The sequence below is a fragment of the Ostrinia furnacalis genome, unplaced genomic scaffold, assembly GCF_004193835.3.
Source record: "Ostrinia furnacalis isolate ACB-3 unplaced genomic scaffold, ASM419383v2 OfSCF3544, whole genome shotgun sequence".
In the NCBI taxonomy this organism is placed as follows: Eukaryota; Metazoa; Arthropoda; class Insecta; order Lepidoptera; family Crambidae; genus Ostrinia; species Ostrinia furnacalis.
Window position 1 is genome coordinate 431,304 of NW_021133783.1, and position 16,106 is coordinate 447,409.

Here is a 16,106-nt window from a genome sequence, read left to right on the forward strand (position 1 = left end):
TTTTAACGTTTTTTCAAACAAGTAACATGGTCAGGTTGTCCTTTAAATATCAAAACACCCCCATAGCCATTCAATGTAAATATTATTGCTTCGTAACACGAAATCTGTGCTAATCCGCAGTCTAGACCTGAATCCAGACGGTGTGGGCAGACGAGCAGTTCCAGTGTATTTATAGATGACCTAAACGGGAATAGAACGTGTAAAACGAGACTTGAAGCACTTTGCGGGCGTAAAGGTTAAATGTTCATGTTATTATAGGCTTCATCTATAATTTGTATTGAGAGGTCTTCGTCCCTTTTGAGAGCTTTTGACCTTCATAATACAAATTTAACTCAAGAATAACATCCTAACTAAGATCACAGTAGCTGATATAAATATTATTTGAATTATGCTCATAATTTATGTTTTATACTACTGAGGTAAGTACTGTAACAAATAACTTCTCGAAATAGGTACTAGTAAGTAACGAAATGTTAGAAAAGCGTGGGTAGCAGCCCATCACTCGTTTATGGAGTTCTGAATGATCTAAACAGATTAGACCGTAGGCGCTTACTCGCCGATCTCGTGATCGATCTAGGTTACAATCTAGAAATTCTATCGGGGACCTGACTATTTATAGCTCAGCAATTAATTACAAGTGGTCATTTGGAAGATGTAGTCATAATTCTGTAAGTTTTATGATGATGATGACATAGATTCAACGTCCTATTTTCAACCGATTTATTTCTTAACAGAAGCACCTAAATTCTCACCGTTCACGAAGACAATCGATGTTCTTTTTGTACCATTCGACTTCGGCGGTATTACAAATCGATGATATAATTTTTGAGTGGGTAATGCTGATATAATAATCGCTTGATTGAGATTAATGGGGGTATCCGTACTTAGCGTTACGTAAACTTTAAGTAGTCGATCACTCGGCAAGCGCCAAGCATAAGCAACAGGCCCTCGGTGATGTATGAAGCTGTATTGTAAAATTGGCTTGTGCAACCATTTCAAAATGTCCAGTTGGGTGCAGCATGTTTTAGCGTAATGATATTAGTAGGTACCTACACTGTGATTTTAAGCGGTGGGTGATTTGACATGTACGCACCAGGATCCAAAGAAGACTAGCACCAAGACCAAGTAGTCTTACTTCAACTTATCAAAATACAAAATGACAAGCTCATGGCTGAAACTTAAAACTGGGGTAGCAAGGCTACCCTAGAAGGGACTGTCGGGACGTAACACGAGTAGCTTCGGTTCAGTGACTCTCGACTGGTTCTCGTGCCGCGATCACACATCAGCCATAATTGCAATTGCAAGTATTCATTATCGGGCTCAACCAACGCACCATTAACGAGATGTGATTGGCGACATGGATATGAATATTGCGATTGTAACTGTCATACATAATATGCTTAAATATCATCTTTCAAAGATCCGAATCCAAATGCTTTGTTTAATCGATTCAACGAAAAGAGTAAGTTTGAGATTTGGTTTAAGATCGTCTTGGGTTCAAAGTGAGGAGCAACGGATGGTTTTTAAAACAATCTTGGAACCAAGGACCAAAGATGTCTCAAATGAAATAGTTTATTCAGTACATAGGCCCTTTCCAGGACACTGTCTTAAACACGTCCCAAATATAGCTTGCCCTACCACCACTTCGGGACATGGGTTGGTGAGAAGAAGTGGCGGAAGACCGAAGAATCTCAGTCACCTTTGTCAGCCAGTCACCAATNGGCGGGACGTAACATGAGTAGCTTCGGTTCAGTGACTCTCGACTGGTTCTCGTGCCGCGATCACACATCAGCCATAATTGCAAGTATCATTATCGGGCCCAACCAACGCACCATTAACTAGATTGTGATTGGCGACATGGAGATTTCATTGCAACTGTCATAATTTATGCTTAAATAGTATCTTTCAAAGATCAGAATCCAAATGCTTCAATCGATCCAACGAAATTTAGAGATTTGGTTTAAGATCGTCTTGGGTTCTAAGTGAGGAGCAACGGTTTTTAAGACAATCTTGGAACCAAGGACCAAAGATGTCTCAAATGAAATAGTTTATTCAGTACATAGGCCCTTTCCAGGACACTGTCTTATACACGTCCCAAATATAGCTTGCCCTACCACCACTTCGGGACATGGGCTGGTGGTGAGAAGAAGTGGCGGAAGACCGAAGAATCTCAGTCACCTTTGTCAGCCAGTCAGTCACCAATGTGACCACGGCATTATCCAGCACCACCAGCACCCGACCGGTTTGCGGCGCGCGCGCCGGCGAAAGATGCGCGGATCAACACACACACCTACGCAGAACCGATGCGACAAACTTGCAAAAACAGGCCATTCTGATGTCGGCTTTATTTTTCTGATACGTCAAGCAAGCGACATCTTTAAGGAAAACGTTTATGGGTGCTTTCGACATTAATAATGTAACGGCTAACGTTTATTAACTTCTTTTGTGGAAGGTACAAGCTGTTTTGGCTGGTTAGTGGTGATTTGAAAATAATAGCAGAAGCAAGATTGAAAAATAATTTTAAGCTAATATGGCGACGAAACATACTAACAGCTCCTTCTATCGAATCAGACACAATTGATAGCGTGAAGTTAAAAGCACAAACTCAAACATTTTATTTGCCATTAAGTAACAGCAGTTTTTTGTAGAAGATACTTATTTTTTATTTCTCAAATAAGGAATAGCTTAAGGTTTTGTAGTAATTTTCATTTAAATAACTATTTTTTACTAACAAATAAAGCATGTTTTAATTTACTACAAAGCTGGCAATGTGCACTTAAAGATACATACTATATTTCCAAAACTACATACCTAAGATTTTTTTTCGTATTTTTTACATGATTTTTACTCGTCCTAAATCCAATATTTATAGTGTAAATCACAAATATTAACCAAAACCGTCTTTGCCAAGTATAGGGTTAAGAACTTTTTACTAGCAAATAGATGTGTGATGACAGCACAACCTTGACATTATTCGTGCTAGGCCCGATAGTCAAATGCTATTAAAACAGGCTCTGAGTCCTGCATCGAAAAATAATCACTTCAGATAACAGGTTTACATTTTTACATCATGGTTGAATGATGCGAGCCAACCTGCTGTACGGCATCAAGTTTCCAGATACATTATGCGAATTCATTAGCCGTAAAAGATGGACTCAAATAATGGCAGTTACGCCACACCTCTGTCGCGTCGACAGAACCTGATGGTTGATGAGTTGATGGATAGGTTAGACAAGGCATAGGATTTTTTATTAAAACAAAAACTAGCAAATTCCTCTTTTCTACCTTCGTTCGTGTTGTAATTCACAAGACGAACATGTGGTTCGTTAATTTTTAATGGGATGTTCTTGTCTGCACTGCTCATTAGGCTGGTTAGGTAGGTATAATGCACTGGTGTGTCTACAAAAAGTAAAGAGTTAGGTAGATATCGTAGAGGTTTTATCGTAGAATACGTGGGCTGAATTAGGGAGCAAGTACCTACCTATTAGTAATTTTTACGAATTTTTAATTTAAGTAGTGGAGCAGTGTAGCTGCTGTGATTTTAATTTAAACTCGTGTTATATATTTTATTGCCTCTGCGTCTCCAGATGTGTGAAACGGGATGGGGTGGGGTTCCCGCCCTTCCTATTTCGCCAATCTGTCGGGTAATCCAATTTGTGTATGAATTAGTTATTTCAGATGACTGCTACACTCAACAAGGGTAAGACAATGATTAGTGTTTTAGGGTTTTGTAAACTCAAAAGAAAAAAGGAACCCTGAGGATAATTTCCTTGTTCAGTATCACGAGCACGAGCCTTTTCTCGTGAATGTTTCGTAAAATAATGTCAAATGCTTAGGCCTCAGCCTCGAATTCAGCGGGCAGCGGGGCGGCGGCGGTAGCGGCGCGGGAGCGGCAGGATCTTATGCGTAAAATCAAATAGACCGGTTCTCGAAAACAGCGGCGCGGGAGCGGGCAACGAGCGGGCAGCGGCGTGGGAGCGGGCAACGAACGGGCAGCGCACTCCTTCTTTTGCCCACAATAAATCGAGCGTTAGAAATAAAGAATCGAAATAAAATTGTCGCCGTTGTTCAGACATTTCGTTTGCGAATAAAAACAAATATCTCGACAACACAACCCCGAACACAACATTTCGCCGCTAAAGCGCCGCGCGAGCTGCCCGCTTGTTTCGAGAACGGGTCTGCGTTGCCCGCCGCGCTCCCGCGCCACCGCCGCGCCGCTCCCGCTCCGCGGCCCGCTAAATTCGAGGCTGAGGCCTTAGGTCTGTGATCCCNTGGTGCACGTACACGTACATTTCCCCTTGGGACCTATGGTCACCTCGCAACTGGCGTCTATTCTCGGTTGTCGACACTAGCTTTGTCGCCACTGAGGATAAATGGCATAAATAATATCGATTGTCACCAGTGGTGACGTACACAAATATTAACACAAATGTCATCGTGCATGACATACATAAAGTAAAAGTCAAGTAAGACCAGATGAATACAAATATTATTAATTTTATAAATAATTCGTACGCGTGGACCTCGTTTTACTCCTTAGTTCGTAAAATATGTTGTTTGATATCATGTTGATAGATGGCGCTTCACGGCTTCCCCCGCATGAATATTTACGAACGTCAAAAACAGTAGTTTGTCCAGCGCTGTAGATTTTAACCAATGACGATAGATTGCGCTTTTTAGACACGTCTTATTTATTTATTGAAATTTATTTGTCACATATCGTCATAAATTATAGCCTACTAGCTTTCCGCCCGCGGCTTCGCCCGCGTGGACTCTGAAAAACCCAAATATTTTACTGAACCCTATTTTTTTCCAAAATAAAATGTAGCCTATGTTACTCGTGGATAATGTAGCTTTCGAATGGTGAAAGAATTTTTAAAAACGGTCCAGTAGTTTTTGAGCCTATTCATTACAACCAAACAAAGTTTTCCTCTTTATAATATTAGTGTAGATAATTATGTTGNCTGATCCCTCTGACGCGACGCTTGACAATAAATCAATAAATAACTCGGGTAATTCCCATTGACATTTAGCTAGAAAGAAGGCTTTACAGCCTGTCAGACAGGGCCGAAACTACTCGTAGAAAATTCTTATTTTGACAAGTTTTTTTTTTTTTTTTAAATTTATTTAAAACGCAAAGGCCACATGGAACTTCATGATACCTTACAGAACCAACTGTAAACGATCTGCGGCAAACAAGAGAGTACCAACACTGAATCGGACAACAACAATGAAACCCCACGCATTCAAGTGTCTAATCTGTTTCTCTAGTTTTCAAATTCTAGTCACATTAAGTAATTTTATCGTAATCGTAAGCATGCATATTACAGACCCACTCCAAAGTTTTAGTATATAAATAAAATAATAATAATAATATAATAATTAAAGTTTTTCAATAATTCGCTTTTTGAATGCGCTCGGCGTTAAGGAAAACATATCCTCCTCATAAAGGTCATAAAAGTCTTGGATAACAAATATCGCGTCCGCACCAAAAGTAGGTACGCATCGTGTGGACGCGACCTTATTTTAAGTTTTTTAAATAAAAAAAATAATCGTTTTATTGATTAGGCTGTAATTAGGTATTATTGTCTCTAAGCTGTGGTAGGGTTAATGTCATTAAGGTTGACATGTAAAAGTTATCTTTACACCAACTGATAATTAATTAATTAAGCAATTAATGAAAATAATAATATGAAAAATTATTATTAGATAGGTAATAATTACCCACCTCAAAATGTTCTATCCTCTTAGTAGAAAAATAATTTTTATATGTATAGGTGGAACCAAATGCAGCTCTTTCACGGATAATCATAATAAACATTTATTAAAAACTAAAAAACTCATTTATTTTTGCAAATAGGCTTTTAAAAAGCACTTTTACACGTCCCAGTATTAAACCACTGCTTCGGTTCATTGCTTCAGTGTTTAGGCCCTCGCCAGGGCACTTATAATTATAATATTATACACATCCCAAATATAACTTGCCCTCCCACCACTTCAGGACAACAATAGACAGATTGACACCATACCCCAATAATTCGAAACCACAACTTTTTTAAAAAGAAAACCCTTTATTCTGGTCCTAAAAACTTAATTCATTTTAAATTACCTGTAAATTATGATTTTTGTTCGCATTGTAATTTTGAAAAAAGTGGTTGATTGAGTTGACAAAATAGTGACGTCACTTGCTTGTAGTGCCATACAAAATCTATGGGAGAATTTCGTTTTGACAGTTTTAAAAAGTACGTCAATTGATTGGTGGTGTCAACATGTCTATTGGCTAGTGCTGAGAAGTCTTTACATAGACATTTTTTTTGCATCCATAAATGTTTATGAATTTATAATTTCATAAATTTTCACTGTCACATAATTTATCTACTTACATAAATCATATTTTGTAAAGGGTATAAAATAATATAGGCAGTTATAACTCATAAAACTCATTTATTTTTTGCAAATAGGCTTTTAAAAAGCACTTTTACACGTCCTAGTATTAAAACCCTACCACTGCTTCGGGACAATAAATGGGTAAATCTGAATATTACAGTTAAAAAATTCATTATTACCTACAATGCAATAAGATATTGAATGAGATGCTGAATCCAAATTGGATATTTTTTCACTGATACCTAATAGGTAAATACTTCTCTTTTCCATGTCAGTAAATAAATAAATTGAATTTTTACTTTTTTACTGAACATAATAGTATAGGTACATATAACCCTATACTAAATCAAAGAAATTAACATTAAAACAGACAGCTACACAGTTTCAAAACCTAGTTATCAGACAAATTAATAATGATTTGCCATAGGTCCATGGTTCAACCTTTAAACATATTTTATTTCAGTAATGCCCAAAATTATTTAAAACTAGCTGACCCGGCGAACTTCGTACCGCCTTAGCGTAGAGATTTTCTTAATATTTTTTTCCGTAAGAACCATCCTTGGACTTCCACAAACATTTAAAAAAAAGAATTATCGAAATCGGTTCAGCCGTTCACACGTGATGCCGTGACAACGCGAAACGGGTTTCATTTTTATATATATAGATAGACTGTCTACAGGAAAATGTGAAAATTTGAAGTGCGCAATTTTTATTATAGTAAAAATGTGTCTCGCACGCAGTTTTGTTATTGTTTGCAGAATGTTTTAATTTACACTTGGGACATGCTTTAAAAAAATCAAGTAAGTATTAAAAAGTAGATAAAATCTAGGCATAGCTACCTTGAAAACTTTAGGATACCTACCTTACCTACAGTTAAAAAAAAACGGTAGGTAGGAAACCTACTGGAAATCGAGAAAATAATGGCAGGTAGGTGAGGTAGGCATTCATTTGTTTTCATTACTGAAAATAATAAATCTTACCTTCAACGACATTTTCAGGAAAAAGGTCACCCACTACACGGAAAATACAACTGTCATTATTCTTAAATCAATTAAAATTTTGCACTGCACAACAATTCAACGATTTGCAAGTCTCACTCAATCAATATTTGTACAACAAGTCTTGTATTAAAATAGTGTGATTCACAGTAATTATTTGTAAAATGTTTAATACATTAATATTGTCGGGTTTGCGAGGAAATTCGATCGAAAATTCAGAATCAGCTGACAAAATAAGACACCGATACGCAGCCCGCTCGCGGCTGCCGCGCTTGCTCGATTATTTTTTTCCGTTCGCACTTGGCTCGCATTGGTCCGCTGCCCGGCGGTTTGACGTTTGGAAGCGGGAAAAAATATTGCCATAATCAATTTTCATTTACTACTATAGATTGTTTTTAAAATATAAAGTTTATTATTTTGATGTAGTTATTGGACATAATATTTAAATAATAGTTATATACTTAATTTTGTTTCATTTAAAATATTTATGGTTAGTTCGTAAAAAATATTATTCTAAGACACTAGCGCCATCTTACGCCGCTATTGAAAATATGGTCTTATCCAGCACACAGCTCGCATTTTGTATTTTTAACCCTTAATCTAATTATGTTAAAGTCCAACTAGACTAAAATCACAGAAACAAAAAGTCCTAAAACAAATATTTTATTTCTTGTTATTAGTATTAGTGGTATTAGTCATTAAATACTTACGATGTAATACAAAATCAATAGAAATATTTTTTGCGACAAAAGATATATACCTTATCAGCAAATCAAATCATATTGTTAAAACCCTAATTCATATCTGTGGTTAAAACATTTCCAGAATAATTATGATGATGAATGTTATGAATGAAGATTAATAATTTAAATGTTATATCGGGTAAGTGGGGTAATAAGATACATTACAAAATTTTAATTCTTCAGTCTTTCATTCTTAATTAAATTAGTCACTCTTGTAATCATCTGGAGAGTTATTCCTTCTTCATGAGCCACATCTTGACATCGTGCGTGACATTTTTGGTGTTGTACTTGGCAGCGTGTTCAGCAACGAGGTGCTTTCGCAGCGCGGCGGCCATGTTGGTGTGGAAGGCACACTCGTTGCACTGGTACAGGGACACGTTTGAGTGCATGCTGCTTCTGAGGGCGTGCTTGCGAAGGTTCTCCTGTAAAAATCAAGTGGTTTAATCAATGATTACTAAGTACTGTATTTATTTGCTTTCAGCTGAATGACGTCCTCTGCTGGGCAAAGGCATCCCCCTAGGATTTCTATAAAGACCGGTCCTGCGCCACCTGCATCCAGGCGCCTCCCGCGACCTTCACCAGATCGTCGGTCGACCTAGTGGGAGGCCTGCCCATACTACGTCTTCCAGCGAGTGAGATAAATATTGAGTAATCTGTAGTGATAGGCTGATAGAATCATAGGACCCTAGTCTACTCGCCAGTAGCGCCAACTGGTGAGCGCATATCGTATTAGCGTGTTCACCCTATTTTACAAACGTTTTGAACATTTTATAACAAAAACTTGTCTCATTATTAACATCACAAGATCCTTACCAAGCTCCCACAGGTGAAATCACAGTGTGGGCATAAATAAGGCTTCTCGCCGTCATGGCACCTCATGTGCCGCTTGAAATGGCTGGACTGGTCCGTCTGGAACGGACACAGCTTGCATTCAAGGTATTTTACCTTCTCCCCATGAGTTCTTCTGTGCCTTAAAAGAAATTGTTTGATATTAGTGCTGTAATCAAAATATTTCAACTAGGTTTTAGTTTTGTTAAAACAACTAGAGACCTCTATCGTTACTTCTTAGAAAATAGTTTGACTCGGTTGCAGACTAGCAGCGACATCTATCGTGATATTTTGTAAATTGATAAATGAAACGCTATCTATTGGCGAATTATAGTACTAAAAGTAATAGCAACGCTGTCCCATCGCGCGGCACCACTAGCATTTAAGTGTGTCATGCGTCCGCTACACAATAGATGGCGTTATTTACGTAAAATGGTATTTCTAAATATTTTTCAAAAATATTGTTGAATGAAACATGCGATAAAGTAAGATTAATAAAATACTTGATAATAATTTTACTTGGCCAGGACGCAAGAGTTGGCGGCGACAATCTCGCAGCCTTCGTGAGGACACCTCTGCTCGCCTAAATTACACTCGTGCCGGCTCAGTGCACTCCTGGAAACAGAGAACATTGGTAAAAATAACGGATAATAGTTAATAATATTAATGTAATTAAGAATATTCCCCAGGAAACATGCTATGTAACGTAAAAAAATCACTATAAGAAACATCGGTAATCTTATCTATTTATTGAACAGTAGAGGAACCTGGATAGACTGCTTGTGCTCAATGTAAGCTAAATCATAGCACTATTTACATTTCTTGTCCTAATGCAAAAACATACTTATGATGGTAGTATAGTAGTAGTAGTAGAATATAGATATTGTTTTTTCCTGTGTGTCATTTATTTGTCCCCAGCCAGACAATCGTATTTGCCTAGCTAGCACCATCTCCCCATTTCTTATAATAAGTACTTGGGTGGTCACAGTCATAGTATTCCATCTAACTCACGCTAAATTAGCGGCGTCCAGCCTAGAGAATAATGGACAATATTCTCACACCGTGCGAGACCTCATCTCCTTAAATTCCCTAAATGACCGACTGCAGCGTCACACATTTAGCGCCATTACCGCGCGCATAAAAACGGAAAAGTGGCTAATATTTAAGCGCCATAAACAAGTCGGGGCGGCCAGTAATTACATAAGTCCACTGGACACCCAGCCAAGATATTCACACTGCATGCTTTTGTGCTTTAAGGGTGGGATTTTGGTGTCGAAAGAAAAAATAAATAGTTTAAATAAATAGCGACGTTCATGCTAAGGAAAAAATACTGTTTTTTCCTGATATTTCATTAATTTAAATTAATAAAGTTACAAACTTTTTCTTATATCGATCACTGTATAATACAGATTTTATCATTAAGGGCGATATTATTTAGCTGACCAGACCAGCAGCAGATAGTCTTCATTCTTTCTCAAATAAAAATTTCTTAAAAAATGTTATGACGTAATTTTAAGTGTTTCTATCTAAGCTATAAAACCTATAATTTCTGAACGGAATGGTTTAGTAATCCTGAAAGGTTTTGGAAATTAATTTCCTTGTGATAGAATTCATACCTATGAATTCTTATACCTATACTAGATTTATACGAAGAAATGATGTTATTCAAATTTTCTATTACATTGCTGCGAACGCAATTAACTGCAGGATAGTCGAGCGGTACCAGACTAAGCACCTTGCGTAGGAGTGGTTGATGACAATGTTCTTTCGCCGGGTTCCGCATGCACCGTGCATGCGGCTGACCCCTGCACTTTCAACATTGTAGCAGACTAGCAGGGATCCGCGGAATGTTTATATTATTGTGACAAGATACTGTAAGAGGTAAGAGACCGCTGTAATAGATTTGTACTTGTTATGAGGAACTGGATTTAGATTTTATTCCAAGAGAAACGTATGAAGTTGTGCGGACAGATAAAAGTAACTAACACATATTTTTACAATGTTACGTCATACGTGTTTATGTTATTAGTCTTTTTTTTTTCTAGTTTCTAGTCTAGAGAACCTTAATGCCAATAATTACTTAATTTCAGAGTGACATAAAATAGAGACATTAAAGTAGTAGTCGTAGTTATTAATAACTTCAGTCAGACCTATGTATTTATTTATACTACCTAACTAGAAAAATAAATCTGTCTTTCTTGAAATTGAAGTAGTTGGTAGATTCCCAAAGCTTTCGTCACCAAGAATGCATCGTTAGGAACTGCAATCGTTCCTGCTAAGAGCCCATTGGGATCTGACCGCGGCATTAGGAGTCTGAAGACAATGCGTATCTTTGGGCGACCGCAGCCCGTCTACCACCGCGATGGGCCAACTTGGGCGATATCTTAGCCATATGGCTGCATTAAGGGCAACACCACACGGAACTAGGGAGTAGCGAGGGCTACGATATTGGCAGGCGACTACGAAGGCTACAATACACTACGAAACTGTACGCTACAAAGTGTCGCGGTATAGGTGATTCTGTAGCAGTCAGATAGAACTGCTACGTGAGTATCTGGACGACAATACATACAGCGCTACGTATTGCTACGTGCTACAGTTTGACTACTTGTAGTTGAATTACGGTAAACTAATGCTACAGTACTGCATTAGGTTTTTCTGTAGCAGTCCGATAAAACTGCTACATGCATGGGTACGTAGACGACTTACATACAGCGCTACGTACTGCTACGTGCTACTATTTGAGTGCTACAGTAATTATTTCTGCGATAGATCTCGAAGGCTACTTACGTTTTTATCTAGGTGTGTTTGTAGCAATGCGTACGTACGTACTGCTTGCTACGAAAGATTTTTGTAAGGAATAAGTAGATGTAATTAGAAAAAGCTTGAAACTTATTGATACTACAACTTATGTTTGGTGTAGTGAGACCCTAATACAGTGCACTCGGCAAGTCATTTGGTGTTGCCGTATGGGGTTTGATATTATTCTAATGGACCGCTTCGAGTTTTGAGGCTTCCACTTGCATATTACGGCGCAACTTCGCGATAGTAAGTCCGTTTTATGATAGAGTCGGCTGCATTAGTGCTAAGTGCCGTATTTGATGACGCACTTGGCTTTAGACGTGTGACGAGCACTCTGATTGGCAATGGCAATTAATTAAACCTTATTATTAGTTGTCATGTGAATGTTGTGGAAGACATCAGCAGGTAGCGAAATTTACCGAGCATGTAACAGAAAATTATTTCTGAATGCATACAATGTCACAAAAAGGGTAAAAGATAATGACTTCCCAATGAGTCTCTGAGGACGACTGTAACATACAGAAATAAGTACACTTTGTTGTTCATACATCCATCTTTCAGTACTCATCGTATATTCGTCACAGTAATCTTTCTCCCGGCCTGCACTAATCTCGGTCATGTTTACGAACTTTCAACAGATAAATAACGCAATAAAGCGGCGGTTTCGCAACCGAATCAAACGCGTCAATTCGCAAAGCCCGCCACTTACAACATGTGCCTACAATAAAGTGGGGATCCACTAATATTTTGATCCAGAAATATAGTGTATCCGGGGGGAATTTATGTGAGCGGGGTATAAAAACGTCGGCGCGTCGTGCAGCGCGCGCGCAGTCAAAGCGCGTCAAATTATGAATGTTTCCCGACATTTGCGCGAGTTGTGTGACNCTATCTATTGGCGAATTATAGTACTAAAAGTAATAGCAACGCTGTCCCATCGCGCGGCATCACTAGCATTTAAGTGTGTCATGCGTCCGCTACACAATAGATGGCGTTATTTACGTAAAATGGTATTTCTAAATATTTTTCAAAAATATTGTTGAATGAAACATGCGATAAAGTTAGATATTAATAAAATACTTGATAATAATTTTACTTGGCTAGGACGCAAGAGTTGGCGGCGACAAACTCGCAGCCTTCGTGAGGACACCTCTGCTCGCCTAAATTACACTCGTGCCGGCTCAGTGCACTCCTGGAAATAGAGGACATTGGTAAAAATAACGGATAATAGTTAATAATTAATGTAATTAAGAATATTCCCCAGGAAACATGCTATGTAACGTAAAAAAACCACTAAGAAACATCGGTAGTATCTATTTATTGAACAATAGAGGAACCTGGACAGACTGCTTGTGCTCAACCAAGTAAGCTACATCATAGCACTATACATTTCTTGTACTAATTCAAATAAATAGTTATGATGGTACCTAGTATAGTAGTAGTAGATATTGTTTTTTCCTGTGTGTCATTTATTTGTCCCCAGCCAGACAATCGTACTTGCCTAGCTAGCACCATCTCCCCATTTCTTATAAGTACTTGGGTGGTCACAGTCATAGCATTCCATCTAACTCACGCTAAATCAGCGGCGTCCAGCCTAGAGAATAATGGGCAATATTCTCACACCGCGCGAGACCTCATCTCTTTAAATTCCCTAAATGACCGACTGCAGCGTCACACATTTAGCGCCATTACCGCGCGCATAAAAACGGAAAAGTAGCTAATATTTAAGCGCCATAAACAAGTCGGGGCGGCCAGTAATTACATAAGTCCACTGGACACCCAGCCAAGATATTCACACTGCATGCTTTTGTGCTCTAGGGGTGGGATTTTGGTGTCGAAAGAAAATAGAAAAAAATTAAATGAATGATGGTAGGCAATTTTTTTTCTTTTAATATTTGATTAATCTCAACAATTTTTAGTTACTAACTTCAGCCTCTAAAGACTAGAGTTGTTTGTAATGAAGCAGAGATTTAACTATGTGGTTTATTTTTCCATTAATTTTCACAAAACCTGTCATTACACATAAACAATCTATTATATTATTTAGTCTTAGTATTTTGTTAACTAGCATGTTGCCTTGGTTCTTCGCGAATCTATGTGACGCTACATTTGTCGCAGTTTTTCTAGGTACCTACATAGTTACCTACCCACTAAGACTAAGTTATATTTCTGAACTGTTCAGACTTTAGAATCTTTGAAAATATTTGTAGCGCTGTGGTATTAGATAGAATACATAAAATTACGGATATTAAACGAAAAATTTGTGTACCTAGGTAAGCAGTTATAATTTCCTATTACATTGATTATGAAAAAGTCGAAAAGAACACTAATTGCAGGATAGTCGAGTGGTACCAGACTAAGCACCTTGCGTAGGAGTGGTTGATGACAATGTTCTTTCAGCCGGGTTCCGCATGCACGGTGCACGCGGCTGACCCCTGCACTTTCAACATTGTAGCAGGGATCCGCGGAATGTTATATTATTGTGACAAGATTACCGCTGTAATAGATTTGTACTTGTTATGAGGAACTCGATTTACATTTTATTTCAAGAGAAACGTATGAAGTTGTGCGGACAGATAAAAGTAACTAACACATATTTTTAAAAGTACCTAGCTAACACATATTTTTACAATGTTACGTCATACGTGTTTATGTTATTAGTCTTTTTTTTTCTAGTTTCTAGTCTAGAGGACCTTAATATTTACTTACTTAATTTCAGAGTGATATAAAATAGACATTAAAGTACCTAGTGGTCGTAGTTATTAATAACTTTACTCAGATTTATAATACCTAACTAGAAAAAGAAGTTAAATCTGTCGTTCGTTGTCATATACAGGATGTTAGTTAGGTAAAAGGGTTTATTAATAAGCTGATATTAGCCCATGTTAACATTATTGCATATAAATGGTATGCTGGAGTCAGAAATTTGATATCATCGTTTAATTTTTTTAATTGTCATACAAAATAAAATTTATAAAATCAGATTTGTATGAAAATTAAAATAATTAAAATGATGATATCAATTTTCTGACTTGCATTTATATGCATCATATGTTAACATGGGCTGGTGTCGGCTTATAAACCCATTTATCTAACACCCTGTATTATGGTAATGAGGATCATTTCGATTTTTAGCTGTGAATGCAGATTTATAGGGCTAAGAAATCCTTAATACACAGTGCAAAAATTTTTGTTCTACGACAAAAATTGACGAAGTTATGGCCAAATTACTAAAAAAGTTCACTGACCGCCCGGCGCGGGGACGATGACGTCATTATATCCGATCCGAACGCTGCCGGCGTACTGCGTGGATAGAAAATATTTTTTTCTAGCCAAATTATCAGTTTTAGAGAAAAACTTGTAATGACATTTATTCATCAGAATAAAGTAAGCTATCGATAGGTAATTTTTAAAAATGGAAATTGTGAAAAATAACGCAAAAAATCCATACGCTCATACGATTCAATGGCACGCAGAGACGCGATTGGGGTCTCCGCGGTGGTATATTTGGCGATTTATTCAAATAAAGTGTACATAAGTGTTGTTAGAGTCATATCTTCTTCCAAGTAAAATATAAAAATGTAAAAATGCCTCCCCCCAGGCCAGAAGCTAGGTAAGGCTTGCCCCTACCCCCAGGCCATAAGCATAAGCTGGATATGACTCCCCCTCGGCCAGAAGCTGGGTATGACTTACCCCCCCCCCAGGCCAGAAACTGGGTATTAGCATCATATTATGTATTATTATGTTCAATACAAACAATCATTAAGTTACACTCACCCCAACCGCGTCTCCGCATTGCATCGAATCCTATGAAAATGTGGTTTTTGGACATAGCAATACTTATTTTTCACAATTTTTATTTTGAAAAATTACTGGTCGATAGGTTACTTTATTTTGAAGAATAAATGTTATTAAAAGTTTTTTTCTAAAACTGATAGTTTAGCCGGAAAAAAATATTTTCCATCCCATTAGTACGCCGGCTGCGCTCGATTCGGATATAATGACGTCACGCGGCCTTGCGTACGTTGACTTTTAGCGGCAAAAACGGCCTATGTTTATTACTTAATATCTTCGTAAGTAATGGTCCGATTTGGATAATTCAAAAAGATATATCTTTCTTATGTCTTAAAGATTAACGTAGATACTAGTTTTATTGAATTTTCTACAACAGTACTGATCCTCATTGAAGTAGTTGGTAGATTCCCAAAGCTTTCGTCACCAAGAATGCATCGTTAGGAACTGCAATCGTTCCTGCTAAGAGCCCATTCGGATCTGACCGCGGCATTAGGACTCTGAAGACAATGCGTATCTTTGGGCGACCGCAGCCCGTCTACCACCGCGATGGGCCAAC

At 37.8% G+C, this 16,106-nt stretch overlaps 2 protein-coding genes across 2 annotated transcripts in view; both read right to left on the reverse strand.

Annotated features, from left to right (window-relative positions):
* LOC114357910 (ankyrin repeat domain-containing protein 29) overlaps positions 1-7,732 on the reverse strand; it is a 42,976-nt gene extending 35,244 nt beyond the window's left edge. Inside the window, exon 1 of the mRNA XM_028311713.1 lies at positions 7,368-7,732. Coding sequence (XP_028167514.1) covers positions 7,368-7,379 — 12 coding nt within the window. The 5' untranslated portion in view covers positions 7,380-7,732. The remainder of the gene's footprint in view (positions 1-7,367) is intronic.
* Positions 7,733-8,328: 596 nt separating this feature from the next.
* Positions 8,329-16,106, reverse strand: part of LOC114357916 (zinc finger protein 729) — a 49,366-nt gene continuing 41,588 nt past the window's right edge. Inside the window, exons 5-7 of the mRNA XM_028311719.1 lie at positions 12,852-12,947; positions 8,942-9,098; positions 8,329-8,550 (exon numbers count right to left, since the gene is read on the reverse strand). Of these exons, the coding sequence (XP_028167520.1) occupies positions 8,359-8,550; positions 8,942-9,098; positions 12,852-12,947 (445 nt within the window). The 3' untranslated portion in view covers positions 8,329-8,358. The remainder of the gene's footprint in view (positions 8,551-8,941; positions 9,099-12,851; positions 12,948-16,106) is intronic.